The sequence below is a fragment of the Zingiber officinale genome, chromosome 5B, assembly GCF_018446385.1.
Source record: "Zingiber officinale cultivar Zhangliang chromosome 5B, Zo_v1.1, whole genome shotgun sequence".
Lineage (NCBI taxonomy): Eukaryota > Viridiplantae > Streptophyta > Magnoliopsida > Zingiberales > Zingiberaceae > Zingiber > Zingiber officinale.
The window spans coordinates 57762759-57776811 of NC_055995.1; the positions used below are offsets into that span (position 1 = coordinate 57762759).

The window sequence follows — 14053 nt, forward strand, 5'->3', positions numbered from 1 at the left end:
GCATCACAAATATATATCAAACAAGTTTAGTATATACCTTTTTATCTTTTTATGATTTTGGATGAATAATTCACATCATATAGTGAAACTTATGGATATGTGCATAAACATATGAATGCTGCAAACAGACAAACATTATAACAGTTTATCAATGTTCTTTTTTTTTTTGTTTGTAGAGGCTGGCTGGTTGGGGAATGAAGGTAACAATATGAATGCAAATTTTAGAGAGGGATTCTTCGTAAGATTTCCTACAGGTTTAGTTGACATTTTGAGTTCACTTTGGGGTTTTGTTTGAGCAAAGCCTAAAAGCACTAGAGGTCAGTTAACACATGATTGTTTGGCGTGCGCACGTGTTTAGTTGATTAGTGTCCATGCCAGTCCAAGTTCGTCAAATTAAAAATTATTTTTAAAAAATAAATATATAAATATAGAGAGAAATTTAAAATAAATAAAATTTAAAAGAATTTATTGGGGAATTTATAATTTTTAGATCAACTTCATACTCTTAATTCAAATGAAAATAGATCAAAATGCCTTTAAATTAATATTTAAAAAAAATTGAAAGTTTTTTTTTTATTTTTTACTGTCCAATATATTCAACTCTAAATTAGTTTAGGTTGACTCAACACAACTCATTATGAGTTAGATATCCATATGACCCATCAAGCCAAGGCCGAGGCCGGACAGTTCGACACCTCTAATTCATCCAGACTGTGGTCGAGTCGTGCGCACTCCGGACACTTGGACGCCTCTTTGTGTTAGCAGAATACACCCATGCCATACCCACCTCTGCTAGTCACTCTAATCTCACCCAATGATTTTCATAATTGAAGATATACTCTGACCTCACAACTCTATCTTCTCCTTTTTTCCTTTTTTGTACCATAAGAAGCCCGAGGACCAGAAGCTGAAGAAGGAGAAGGAGAAGGAGAAGGAGAAGCAGAAGAATGATGGGGCTACAACGAGTGCGTGATATCTGAAAACACATCCAACTTCCTTTCTGGGTATGTTTCCTCTTCATGCCAATTCCTTTTAATTTTTACGCAAAATCCAGGCACATAGCTAGTTGTCCAAATGATTTGCTGCTTCTCAACTTTCTCCTATGATTCGTGCTTTCCAAGGTTCAGTTTGCTTGATGACGAGATCATGTGCCAGACAATTTATCTGAATCTGTTGTTGCAGCAACTGTCTTGAAGAGCAACGTAACTAAACATGAGCAACTCCCAGCAAGAAGCATCGCTGGACGCCTTCGAGGTGAGGAGCCAGGTGGCTTCCAACCTCGGCATCCATGACTCTCCTTCCCCGCCTCTAGCTACATGCAAGGAGGACGCCCCCCTCTCCCTCGATCTCTCCCTCACGATCAGCAACCCCGACTCAGTGACCGTCCACCAGACCATAGCGAGCACCAGCCAGAGCAGCAGCAGCGAGTCGCAGGCCGCTCGTGGGCCTAATTCGCAGAGAGTCTTCTCCTGCAACTACTGCAAGCGCAAGTTCTTTAGCTCTCAGGCCCTGGGCGGCCACCAGAACGCCCACAAGAGGGAGCGCTCGCTCGCCAAGCGCATCATTCGGATAGATTCCCTCCCCTACGCTTACGCCAGCATCGCCTCGCTGCCCCTCTACGGCTCTGCGATCCACTCGTTGGGAATTCAAGCTCACTCCTCCATGCATCATGGAGCGGCGAAGTGGAAGGAGAGCAATGGGAGCAGAATGGAGGGGAGAGGCTTGATGGAGCCAATCAGGCCAGTGTTCGTGGAAGATGCGGAGGTGGATTTTTGCTGGCCTGGGAGCTTCAGACCAATGGTAAACGCAAGCTGTGATATAATTAGGAGTTCAGATTTGCTGACTTCAGTTGATCACCAGCATCGGCAAGCAGGAGGGGAGGAGGAGGAGGAGGAGGAGGAGCCTGATCTCACCCTCAGGCTCTAACTCATGGATAACTTGCGATCCTTTCAAGTTGTTATAAGACATTCTTTTCTTTTTTTCTCTTGATGCAGTGCACAATTTTGTGCATATGTACTGGCTGTACAGAATTAAAGTATGCCTTGTGTTGTTAGTTAGCTGCATTTTTTAAAAGAATATATGTTATTAACTAGCATTTTTGTTTACTACGCCAAACAATTTCAAATAATGACACAGCTAGCTCGAGCATAAACTAGGGAAGGTCGAGCTCACAAGTACCACTGATGTGGTTTAGGGAATGTGCTCCCATCTCGACTAAGATGGCAATTCATCTGAACCGCTCCGATCTTGTCGGGGCTATGTATGGTGTGCTTGATAACTCAAAGTGTTCTCGATCAGCCTATCTACATCTTTGAGTACTAAGCCAAAGTTGATTTCGCGGCAACAAAAGCACGGACAAGCAAATTTGAGTTAGTTCAATATTACTCTCACAAATTGCGTAGCTCTAAGAATTCTTTTTTATAGGCCTTAAGAGTTACTTGCAGTCATTACCTTCACCCCGTATCTTTCTTCTTCCTCAATAGCACACTGCAAAGTAAGTCAAGTAGCTGTTGCCGGTGTGTTACATCCTCATTAGCTTGAGGCATTGCTCAGACTTCTTTATACCCTACACTTACATGCCCTACAATACTAATCAACGTAATTATATCAATGTAGAGTGCTTTGTTTCTCTGTGATTTGTTCTTAAAAAATATCTTTAATAATATGATAAAAAATACAAAGGGAAGTCCATAATCTACAAGGAAAACAATATGTTTCTCTCAAGAGTAAAAGGAATGAACAAAAGGAGAGGCATACGACAAGATGAAGCTCCACCATGTGGAGTACTGGTTTCAAGATTAAAGTTGAAGAATAAGAATATTTCCTTGGTGCCTTTTTTTTACCGTTAATTAAACTAGGTCAAGAAAGCTATCATTATCTGCCAACTTTAAGTGTATTTCTCTTGCTTTCCAATTATTATTTTTGTAGCTTTGGGGTTTATTTGTCATTAGGAACAACTTCTTGTTACCAAAATCTAAGTTGTTGACATGAAGTCACTGTTGCACTAAACTTGGATATATTCCCCCCAATCTATGCATATCTGAAGAAGTCATTTGTGTCGACATCTTCATAATGGGTTCCTCGATGATGAGCTCCACCACTTATGCATGCTCCCCACATTTCATATCTTGATTCCACTTGATGAATAACTTTCTCAAGAATCACACCTTATTCCTAATGATCCTCCATCTAGTCCACCTATCTGAAGAAAGCAATCATTTTACATTTTAGTTTGGAAGAGAGTTACTTTGAAAAGTGTTGAGAATTTGAGAGTATATACATAGTATATTGCGGGATATTTTGAGGGATTGAAACTTAGTTTAGGAGTTGGATTTGATCTATTAATCAAGGTTTGGAATTAACTTAAACCTAGGATTGTGATTAATTAAGCCTAAGTTTGGGATTAATGAAACCTAGTATAAATACCTAATGAGTACGGCTCCCTTTCATTTCTCGTGACCCCAACTCCTCTTCTTGTGATTCTTCGTCGTCGCCCCTCCTTTTCGCCCTTCCATGCCGGTGCCACCTTGTTGGGTCAAGGGTGCTACTGGTGGCACAATCACTTACGGATTAGGGCTTCTGACGAGGGTTGTTTGGTTGAAGGTTTGAATCATACCGAAGCCGAGATTTATCCTTCAAATTGCAAGGAAGGCAAATATTTTCTTCCCTTGTAGGGTATGGGATTAGGGTTTCTTTGGTTTTGCACTGTCCTTCAAGAGGATTCTTCGGATGTGATTGGTGGGTGAGTAAGTTGTGATGGTTTCTTTGGGTTGCTAGAATTTCAGGGACAGATTTGAGAAAATTTAAGTTAGGGTGTTTGCGTGTTTTCCCTTCTTCTGTTCGGTTCCGAATTTAAGAGATGTGGAATATTTTGTTTTACGATTTCATAGCTTCTTTGTAATGATCTTGTCCCACTAGAATGTGTTCGGGATTCATAGATGAGTTCGGTTTTTTGCTGCACTGCTCTTTGTGAGGCTTTAGTTCTTCTGAATCTTGATCGGATTTAGGAAACAGGGTTTTGGATTTGATGATGTACTCATTCTTCCGCAAGCTAGTAGTAGATCTGATAGTTGAGAAATTGATTTCGAGGTTGTAATGTTCCTGCATAGGGAAATTTGGTTTTATTTGCCAATTTGGTAGAGTGCAAAACTATTTTCGATGTTGTATTGTTTCTTCTCATTGATTCTGGTTTTTCTGCAATAGATTTTGTGAGTATATGATTGAGCAGATTTTTATATGATTGGGTTTATATGATTCTGCAGCAGATTTTATTTGATGTTGTATATGATCCGGTCATGGCCGGTCCCAAGCCCGGATAAAGGAGGAGGGTTGCGTTAGGTTGCTAGCCAGCGTCAAACTATGGCAAATATTCAATGAATGAATCCATTAAACTATTGTGCTAATGCTAGGTTGTTCCCCGGAAGGAACGCGTTGCAGGGTCCGACTGTAACGTCTTGGCAATGACCGCTACATCTCCAAAACTCGGGTGTAGTGATAAATATGCAAGAGTTCGCGTTACAGGGTCCAACTGTAATGTCTCAGCAAGGACCGCTACATCTCCATGAGAACTTGGGTGTAGTATTAAATAGGCAAAAGTTCTCACACCATAGGTTAGATAAAAATAAATATGATAGGAAAACTAATAATCTAAGATTTGGAACATGGAATATAGGAACTCTCACTGGTAAATCAATGGAGGTAGTAGATATGATGATTAGGAGAAAAATTAGTATTTTGTGTATACAAGAGACAAAATGGATAGGTGAGTAGGCAAAGATGATAGAGGACTTGGGTTTTAAGTTATGGTACACTGGATAGAGTAAAGCAAGAAATGGAGTGGGTATCATTGTAGATAATTTGTTAAAGGATGAAGTTGTAGGAGTAGTTAGAAAAGGGGATAGAATTATAGCCCTTAAGATAATAGTGGCGAAAGAAACTATGAACATAATTAGCGTATATGCACCACAAGTAGGATTAGATGAAGCTACCAAATCAAGGTTTTGGGAGGACTTAGATGAAATATTACAAAATATTCCATCAAGTGAAATGATTTTAATAGGAGGTGATCTAAATGGGCATGTCAGAGTGAAAAATGAGGAATATGAGAGAGTACATGGGAGTTATGGGTTTGGAACGAAGAATGAGGAAGGGAAAACTATATTAGATTTTGCGATAGCATATGACCTTATATTAGCTAATACATTTTTTAAGAAAAGAGAAGAACACTTAATCACATTCAAAAGTGGGAATAATAAATCGCAAATTGACTTTCTTATGGTTAGGAAGAAGGATAGAAAGATTTGTAAAGATTGCAAAGTCATCCCTAGAGAAAGCTTAACTACCCAACATAGGGTAGTAGTGTTGGATATACGCCTCAAACATAGTATCAATAGAAAGAAACTATATACAATTCCTAGAATTAAGTGGTGGAAGTTAAAGGATGGGGAAACAAAATATATTTAAGGAGAAAGTAGAAGTACAAACATTAGGTTAAATATACGATGACTCTAATACAACATGGGATAAGATGGTATCAAAGTTGAAAATAATAGTTAAGAGTGTACTCGGTGAGTCAAAGGTGTTGGTGCAACCTTAGGTCAAGGTTGACCTGGTTGACCCGACTCGAGGTGACTTGACTCGAGTTGTATTTTGATGTTTGACTTGGGAAGATTGTCGGTGCAACCTTAGGTCAAGGTTGACCTAGTTGAGTTGCATGTTGATGTTTGACACTCGTGAGAGAGTTCTATTCTTGATGTGAGACAAGAATAGATGGTTGGGAGATTATTGGTGCAACCCTAGGTCAAGGTTGACCTGGTTGACCTGAAAAGTCCAAGTATGGAGACTTGGCACTGGAAAAGTCCAAGCAGGGAGCTTGGCACGCGAAAAGTCTAAGTATGGAGACTTGGCACTGGAGAAGTCCAAGCAGGGAGCTTGGCACGGGAAAAGTCCAAGCAGGGAGCTTGGCACGAGGGAAAGTCCTAACTGGGATGTTAGGCAGTTGGAAAGTCCTGGTGAGTGAAGCCAGGCAGTGGGAAAGTCCTAACTGGGATGTTAGGCAGTTGGAAAGTCCTGGTGAGTGAAGCCAGGCAGTGGGAAAGTCCAACTGGGATGATAGGCAGTTGGAAAGTCCTGGTAAGTGAAGCCAGGCAGTGAGAAAGTCCTAACTGGGATGTTAGGCAATGTGAAAATCCTGGTGAGTGAAGCCAGGTGGAAAGTCCTGGTGAGTGAAGCCGGGCAAGGGAAAATCCATATAGATCAAGGGTGATCGGACATCTGGTGTTGAGAAGTCCAAGTGAGTGAAGCTTGGCATATGGAGTCGGAGAGGGCTCGGTAGCTCGTTCTCCGAACTAGGTTAGAGAGGGCACTCTAAACCTAGGAGTTGGATCGGTCTGCAGACCGATCCAGTGATACTCAGTGTTTCCTGATCGGTCTGGTGACCGATCAGATTCCACTCAGTAGCATACTGTGGAGTTCCTGATCGGTCCACAGACCGATCAGGCAACGATCAGAAGTGAAGAAAGAAGCTCCTGATCGGTCCAGGGACCGATCAGGTGTATGCCTGATCGGTCTCCACGACCGATCAGGAGACGAGTGCGATTCTCTGTGAGAGAGCTGGGAGAGCTGGGATCGGTCTGGGGACCGATCAGGACAGAGCCTGATCGGTCCACAGACCGATCAGTGACGATCCATCTCTTCCCTGATCGGTCTGCAGACCGATCAGGGTTCTAGCCGTTGCGACGCAACGGCTAGTTTCTTCGCTGTCTTCTTCGCAGGTATAAAGGGGTCGAGGGCTGCTGCCGCAGCTAGAACTTCTGTTCTTCTGCTGCTGAAGCTTCTGCTTCAACAGAGCTTTGATTGAGCTCGCCTCCGAAGCTTCGCGTGAGCTTCCAGTCGTCGACCAGCTGCGTTGTGAAGTTGCTGCTTCACCTCCAGTCGACAAGAAAGCAAGCAATTGGTAGAGTGCTATTGTATTCATATTGTATTGCTTTTCTTACTGTTCTTGTACTCTTTGTTTGCTGTTGCAAACGTTTGTGGCGAGGTTTCTCCACCCACAAGGAGTATATTGTATTAGCCGGTTCTCCGGGGACTCATCCACCGACGGATTGACTGGACTCGTCCACCCTACGGACACGCCGAGGAGTAGGAGCCCTAATCTCCGAACCTCGTTACATCCTTGTGTTAAGGTTTGGTTTTCTTCTCTTTCGTTTCTTTGTATTTTCCGCTGCGCTAACACGTTTTGTAGAAAGAAACGACGATTTGGGGTCGGCTATTCACACCCCCCTCTCTAGCCGAGTACGAACGATCCTAACAAGTGGTATCAGAGCGAGGCCGCTCTTCGACGGATCAACACCCGGGGGAGCACGGGCTAGAGATGGATCTCTATGGAGAAGATGTCACGATTCAACCCTTCTACGAGTCTCACGACAACTTCACATATTGGAAGGTAAGGATGATGTATTTTCTTAGGACTAATATGTTAAATTGGTTTTGTGTACAAGAAGGGTTTTCCCCTCCGATGGATGAGGAAGGAAAACCTATCAAGAAGAAGGAGTGGACGAAAGAGCAAATCCGACAATCCGAAATCAATGACGAGGTAACAAAAATTATTGAATTTGCTTTACCTAATAATGTTTTGTGCAAGATAGATAGGTACAACAACGCCAAGGAATTGTGGAACAATTTGGCAAAATTCCATGAAGAGGAGCCTAGTGAGCCAAGTAGCTCACATCATGGAGGAAGCGAATTGGGAGTTGAGGGCTACTCAACATCCAAGGAAGAAGAGGAGGAGAGCTCTTGTTCAAGATTGGAGCAAGAAGAGGCATCTACCTCCGGAAGGGATGAAGAAGAAAGCTCATCTACATCCACAACCCTAGGTAACTCAAACACTGTGATTTCAAGCAAATTACACATAATGTGTTTTGAGTGTAGGAAGTTTGGGCACTACAAGAGTAAGTGTCCAAAGAGGGTTAAAAAGACTCCACCGGCACCAAAGGTCAAGGAAGCCGGAGTCCCGACATGCAAGAGCAAGAAGCACGTGGTGTGCTTCCAATGCAAGCAACGGGGACACTATAGGAGTCAATGTCCAAGGGGGAGGCAACCTCACAAGGGCAAGAGGCCAAACACATGTAGAGGGGGAGCTAAGGCAAACCCTAAGGTACCTTTTAAGGCTCATTCGTGCAATTCTAGTAGGATACATGCTAGTAATTTTATTGCATTAGTCAATAATGATAAGCATGTTAACACTAAAAATCAATACTTGTGCTTAGGTGCTAAACATGTCAACCTAGATAGGGATACTACTAGGAATGCTAACCCTAGGATTAACACTTCTAAGGTTAAGGAAAACCTAGGTAGAAACCCTAAATCAACTAGACACATGCCTAGGAACACCTTAAGAAAGAATGACAAATCAAAACTTGAGGTATTAGAAAAGGAGAATCAAGTCTTGAGGTCAAGGCTTGATACCCTAGAAAAGGCCCTTAAAAATTTAGAGAAGTCAACTCTAGGGCCTAAGGGTCAAAAGTCCCAGGACAAGAAAGATTTGGGTCACAAATCTAAGTCCCAAGTGGTCAAGTCCACTTACCACAATGCTCCATTCGATTATGGAACAAAACCTAGGGCTAGGAAGATCATTACCAAGGTTACAAGGGGAGTCACCCCTATAGTTGACCTTGATGAGACCCAAATGACCAAGGCTTCAAAACCTAAGAGGGTCATTAGGAGGGTTGCTAGGGAAGTCATCCCTAGTGAATGTTTAGTAAACCCAATGAGCTCAAATAGGTATTGGGTTCCTAGGAGCATCTTCTCTACCCCATAAATGGGTTAGAGAGTGTCAACTCCAATAAGAAGGGTAGTTAACCCAACTTTGAGGAAATTGACACTCAAGGAGCATTTTCAAGGTTTTGTGAACCTTTGAAAATGAAATGGAATTATCATTTACTCCTTGGAAGAGTAAAATGTGCCATTATGGAAAAGAATGATTTTAATTGGCACAATTTGGGAAAATCTAGAGAACTCTCGAGGAAAAATGAAACATGCAAAGTTTTGAGGATAAATTTGATCTTTAAATGGCATGAATTAATCTAGAGTTCAAGAAGTGTCAAAATTAGGATTTTGGCATTTTAGGGCAATCAAGGGTTAAATTTTAGGTTAGCAAAGTGGTTAAGGATACTTAGATAGGTAATCTAGGTATATTTATTTATGCTAAATCTTGCCATGATTATTTGCCCTCACATGTCATGACATCATGTTTTATTATCATTTGAAATGTCATGATAATGCTTAGGCTAGTTTATATGTCATGCTTTATTTAAGTTTTCAAACTTTATGCCCATGACATCATGACATTGGCACATGTTTTTACTTATGATATCATTATATGCCATGTCATCATCTCTTGCATTATAATCAATGAAATTGATTTAAGGACAAACATATAATTTGATATTGAGATCAAATTGGTGTTTAGAAAATGCATGAGAACTTAGCCTAAGTTGACCTTAATCCATATCTCACATCAAATTGACTTGAATGTGGTTTGATACACCTTAGATGTGTCTGAGATATTAGGATCATGAGTTAGGATCAAGGTGCCTAGTCCTTGTACCTAGATGACCCTAATTCAAGAAATTAAGGATCATAGGGAAAGCTTGTGTACAAGTCATGTAAATCTAGCCCTAAGATTATGGTCCTAAATTCAAATGGTTTTAAAAGCATTTTAAAATTGATTTGAAAAACCTTGATGAAGCTTTCTTAGTGATAGCATTCATCATTGAACATTGTGATACAAAGTTGAGTTAAACTTGAACTATTTCAAAGTTTTTGAACTTTGTATCAAGATTGAAAAATGGAAACTATTTTCATAGAAAACTATTTTTCCTTGATAGTGTATGATATGAGGAATGTATCCTCAAGGTTTTATAATTTTTGAAATTTTCTGGAATTTTTAAAGGGTTTCTGAATTTCGGAAGAGGAAAATCAGAAATCTGTGTTTAGAGCCTTGATCGGTCTGCGGACCGATCCAGGGAAGCGTGGATCGGTCGGCAGACCGATCCAGTGCGATCAGTGAGGTGTGGATCGGTCACTGGACCGGTCCAGATGGACTCTGATCGGTCTGGGGACCGATCAGGGCGTGCCAACTTGCCTGATTTCAGTCTGTTGTCTGAAAGTTCAGCTAGAAGTTGGGTTTTGTGGATTTCTAAAGGTTTGGAACTCACAAAGACATTGTTGGTGCAATGGTCAAGGGGAAGTTGACCTTTAGGGGGAGTTTTACCTAATTGTCAAGGGGGAGTTGACTTTTAGGGGGAGTTTTTACTCCTTAAGATTTTTGAGGATTAGTGATATGGGATTATCACTAAGTTGATTGTTGAGTTTAGTATCAAGGGGGAAATTAAGAGTTTCAATGAAAAGTATGGGACTTTCATTAGGAAGAAACTCTTGACCTTGATACCCTTCTTTTTCTTTTTGATGTGTGTCAAAAAGGGGAGAGTGTTCATTGGAGAATTATTGGAGAACCCAAGTTAGGTTATCGGGTTAACCTAAACTAGGGGAAGAATGTCAAGGAATGTTCGAGGAAGAACATTGGAATTCTTTTTTATGTGTGTCAAAAAGGGGGAGAATTATTGGAAAACCCAAGTTAGGTTATCGGGTTAACCTAAGGGGAGAATGTCCAAAGAATGTTCAAGGAAAGAACATTGGACATTGGAAGATGGTTGGAAAACCTAAGTTAGGTTATCTGTTTAACCTAACTTGATTATGGGTTTTCTCAAACATCAAAAAGGGGGAGATTGTTGGTGCAACCTTAGGTCAAGGTTGACCTGGTTGACCCGACTCGAGGTGACTTGACTCGAGTTGTATTTTGATGTTTGACTTGGGAAGATTGTCGGTGCAACCTTAGGTCAAGGTTGACCTAGTTGAGTTGCATGTTGATGTTTGACACTCGAGAGAGAGTTCTATTCTTGATGTGAGACAAGAATAGATGGTTGGGAGATTATTAGTGCAACCCTAGGTCAAGGTTGACCTGGTTGACCTGAAAAGTCCAAGTATGGAGACTTGGCACTGGAAAAGTCCAAGCAGGGAGCTTGGCACGCGAAAAGTCCAATTATGGAGACTTGGCACTGGAGAAGTCCAAGCAGGGAGCTTGGCACGGGAAAAGTCCAAGCAGGGAGCTTGGCACGAGGGAAAGTCCTAACTGGGATGTTAGGCAGTTGGAAAGTCCTGGTGAGTGAAGCCAGGCAGTGGGAAAGTCCTAACTGGGATGTTAGGCAGTTGGAAAGTCCTGGTGAGTGAAGCCAGGCAGTGGGAAAGTCCAACTGGGATGTTAGGCAGTTGGAAAGTCCTGGTAAGTGAAGCCAGGCAGTGAGAAAGTCCTAACTGGGATGTTAGGCAACGTGGAAATCCTGGTGAGTGAAGCCAGGTGGAAAGTCCTGGTGAGTGAAGCCGGGCAAGGGAAAATCCAGATAGATCAAGGGTGATCGGACATCTGGTGTTGAGAAGTCCAAGTGAGTGAAGCTTGGCATATGGAGTCGGAGAGGGCTCGGTAGCTCGTTCTCCGAACTAGGTTAGAGAGGGCACTCTAAACCTAGGAGTTGGATCGGTCTGCAGACTGATCCAGTGATACTCAGTGTTTCCTGATCGGTCTGGTGACCGATCAGATTCCACCGAGCATATCGTGGAGTTCTGATCGGTCCACGCACCGATCAGCGGCGATCGGTGAAGAAGAGTTCCGATCGGTCCGTGGACCGATCAGATGCTCTGATCGGTCTCCACGACCGATCGAGACGAAAGCGATTCTCGAGAGAGCTGAGGATCGTCCGGGACCGATCAGATAGAGCCTCGATCGGTCCACGCCGATCGCTGATGATCCATCTCTTCCCGATCGGTCCGCACCGATCGGTTCTAGCTGCGACGCAACGCCAGTTTCTTCACCGCCTTCTTCGCAGTATAAAGGGGTCGAGGCCGCACCGAACTTCTTCTTTCGCTAGAACTTCTGCTGAAGCTTCGCTCAACCGAGCTTTGATTGAGGTCGCCTCAAGCTTCGCGTGAGCTTCCGGCTGGATCACCTGCTGTTGTGAAGTTGCTGCTTCACCTCCAGTCGACAAGAAAGCAAGCAATTGGTAGAGTGCTATTGTATTCATATTGTATTGCTTTTCTTACTGTTCTTGTACTCTTTGTTTGCTGTTGCAAACGTTTGTGGCGAGGTTTCTCCACCCACAAGGAGTATATTGTATTAGCCGGTTCTCCGGGGACTCATCCACCGATGGATTGACTGGACTCGTCCACCCTATGGACACGCCGAGGAGTAGGAGCCCTAATCTCCGAACCTCGTTACATCCTTGTGTTAAGGTTTGGTTTTCTTCTCTTTCGTTTCTTTGTATTTTCCGCTGCGCTAACACGTTTTGTAGAAAGAAACGACGATTTGGGGTCGGTTATTCACACCCCCCCTCTCTAGCCGAGTACGAACGATCCTAACAAAAGGGACATACACCACTAAGTAAAAAATCTTGGTGGTGTAATGAGAAAGTACAAGAGAAAGTGAAGGAAAAACGAATAGCTTATAAGGAATTATATATTTGTAAGAACGAGGAAAACTTAAAAAAAATATACAATAGTCAAGAAAGAAGCTAAGAAGGTAGTGAGTGAAGCAAAAAATAAAACTTTTGAATGGTTATATCAAAAATTGGATATAAAAGAAGGGGAAAGAGATATTTATAGAATAGCTAAAGTGAGAGAAAGGAAAACAAGAGATCTTAGCCAAATAAAATGTATTAAAGATGAATATAATAGGGTATTAGTAAATGATGGAGAAATAAAAAAGCGGTGGAAGAGGTATTTTCATCAACTTTTTAATGAAGGTTTAGGTGACCAACTTAACTTAGGTAATTTAATTAGGTCAAATGAGCATAGAAATTTTAAATTTTATCGTAGAATTCAAACTTCAGAAGTAAAACAAATTTTAAATGAGATGCACAATGGAAAAGCCATTGGACCAGATGATATTCCGATAGAGGTATGGAAGTGCTTAGGGAAACAAGGTATTGAATAACTTACAAAATTATTTAACATGATATTGAAAACGAAAAAAATATCTGATCAATGGAGGATAAGTACTCTAGTTCCCTTATATAAGAACAAGAGAGACATACAAAATTGTGCAAACTATAGGGGTATTAAACTAATGAGTCATACTATAAAACTTTGGGAAAAAGTAATAGAAAAAAGATTAAGGAAGGAGACCACAGTGACAGAAAATCAATTTGGGTTCATTCTTGGAAGGTCGACAATAGAAGCTATACATCTCCTTAGATAATTAATTGAAAAATATCGGGAGCAAAAACAAGATCTACACATGGTATTTATTGACTTAGAAAAAGCTTATGATAGAGTCCCAAGAAGAAATTATATGGAGAATTTTAGAAAAGAGAGGTGTTAGCGTAACATATATTGAACTAATTAAGGATATGTATGATGATGTAATGACCAGAGTAAAAACTTCAGGCGGAGTAACTGAAGTATTTCTAATAAAGATAGGGTTACATCAAGGATCATCCCTAAGTCCCTATCTTTTTACACTAATTATAGACGAACTCACTGCGCACATTCAAGACACAGTACCGTGGTGCATGTTGTTTGCAGATGATATTATTTTGGTAGATGAGACACGTGAAGGAGTAAATGCTAAGCTAGAATCTTGGAGGGAAACACTAGAAGGGAAAGGTTTTAAGCTTAGTTGATTATGTTGGTCCCTTTGGAGGTCGGCAAGAGGGGAGGGGTGAATTGCCCTACAAAATAAAACTCGAACCTTTCTCGGATTTCAACTATATAATGAACACTTGTAATAAATAAATAAATAAAAGAGACTAAGTAAAGAAAAGCAGACACCAGAGTTTTACTTGGTTTGCAATCAGGGGATTGCTAATCCAAGGAATGTAAGCGCACTATCTGATTCTTCTCTGGGCGGAGTAGCCTCTTTACAACGTTGACAGCACAAATGAAAAGAACAGAATTAAAAGCACAGAAGGAATTGATTACAAGTGAGTTCTAATGATCTGTG

General features: G+C 41.4%; 1 protein-coding gene across 3 annotated transcripts; it reads left to right on the forward strand.

Moving 5' to 3' along the window:
• Window positions 1-678: 678 nt before the first annotated feature.
• LOC121987427 (zinc finger protein 4-like) lies at window positions 679-2053 on the forward strand. Of its 3 annotated transcripts, none has more exons than XM_042541222.1 (2): window positions 679-1004; window positions 1122-2053. In XM_042541222.1, the coding sequence occupies exon 2, from the start codon at window positions 1213-1215 to the stop codon at window positions 1924-1926; it is 714 nt and encodes a 237-aa protein (XP_042397156.1). In that variant the 5' UTR covers window positions 679-1004; window positions 1122-1212; the 3' UTR covers window positions 1927-2053. The 3 variants fall into 3 exon arrangements, with proteins under 3 accessions (XP_042397156.1, XP_042397155.1, XP_042397154.1); XM_042541221.1 differs by having other exon boundaries at window positions 680-1004; window positions 1128-2053; XM_042541220.1 differs by having other exon boundaries at window positions 684-1004; window positions 1183-2053.
• The last annotated feature ends 12000 nt before the right edge of the window (window positions 2054-14053 follow it).

Coding starts and splice junctions, on each gene's coding strand:
- LOC121987427 (XM_042541222.1), top strand. CDS start 1,213: ATGAGCAACTCCCAGCAAGAAGCATCGCTGGACGCCTTCGAGGTGAGG.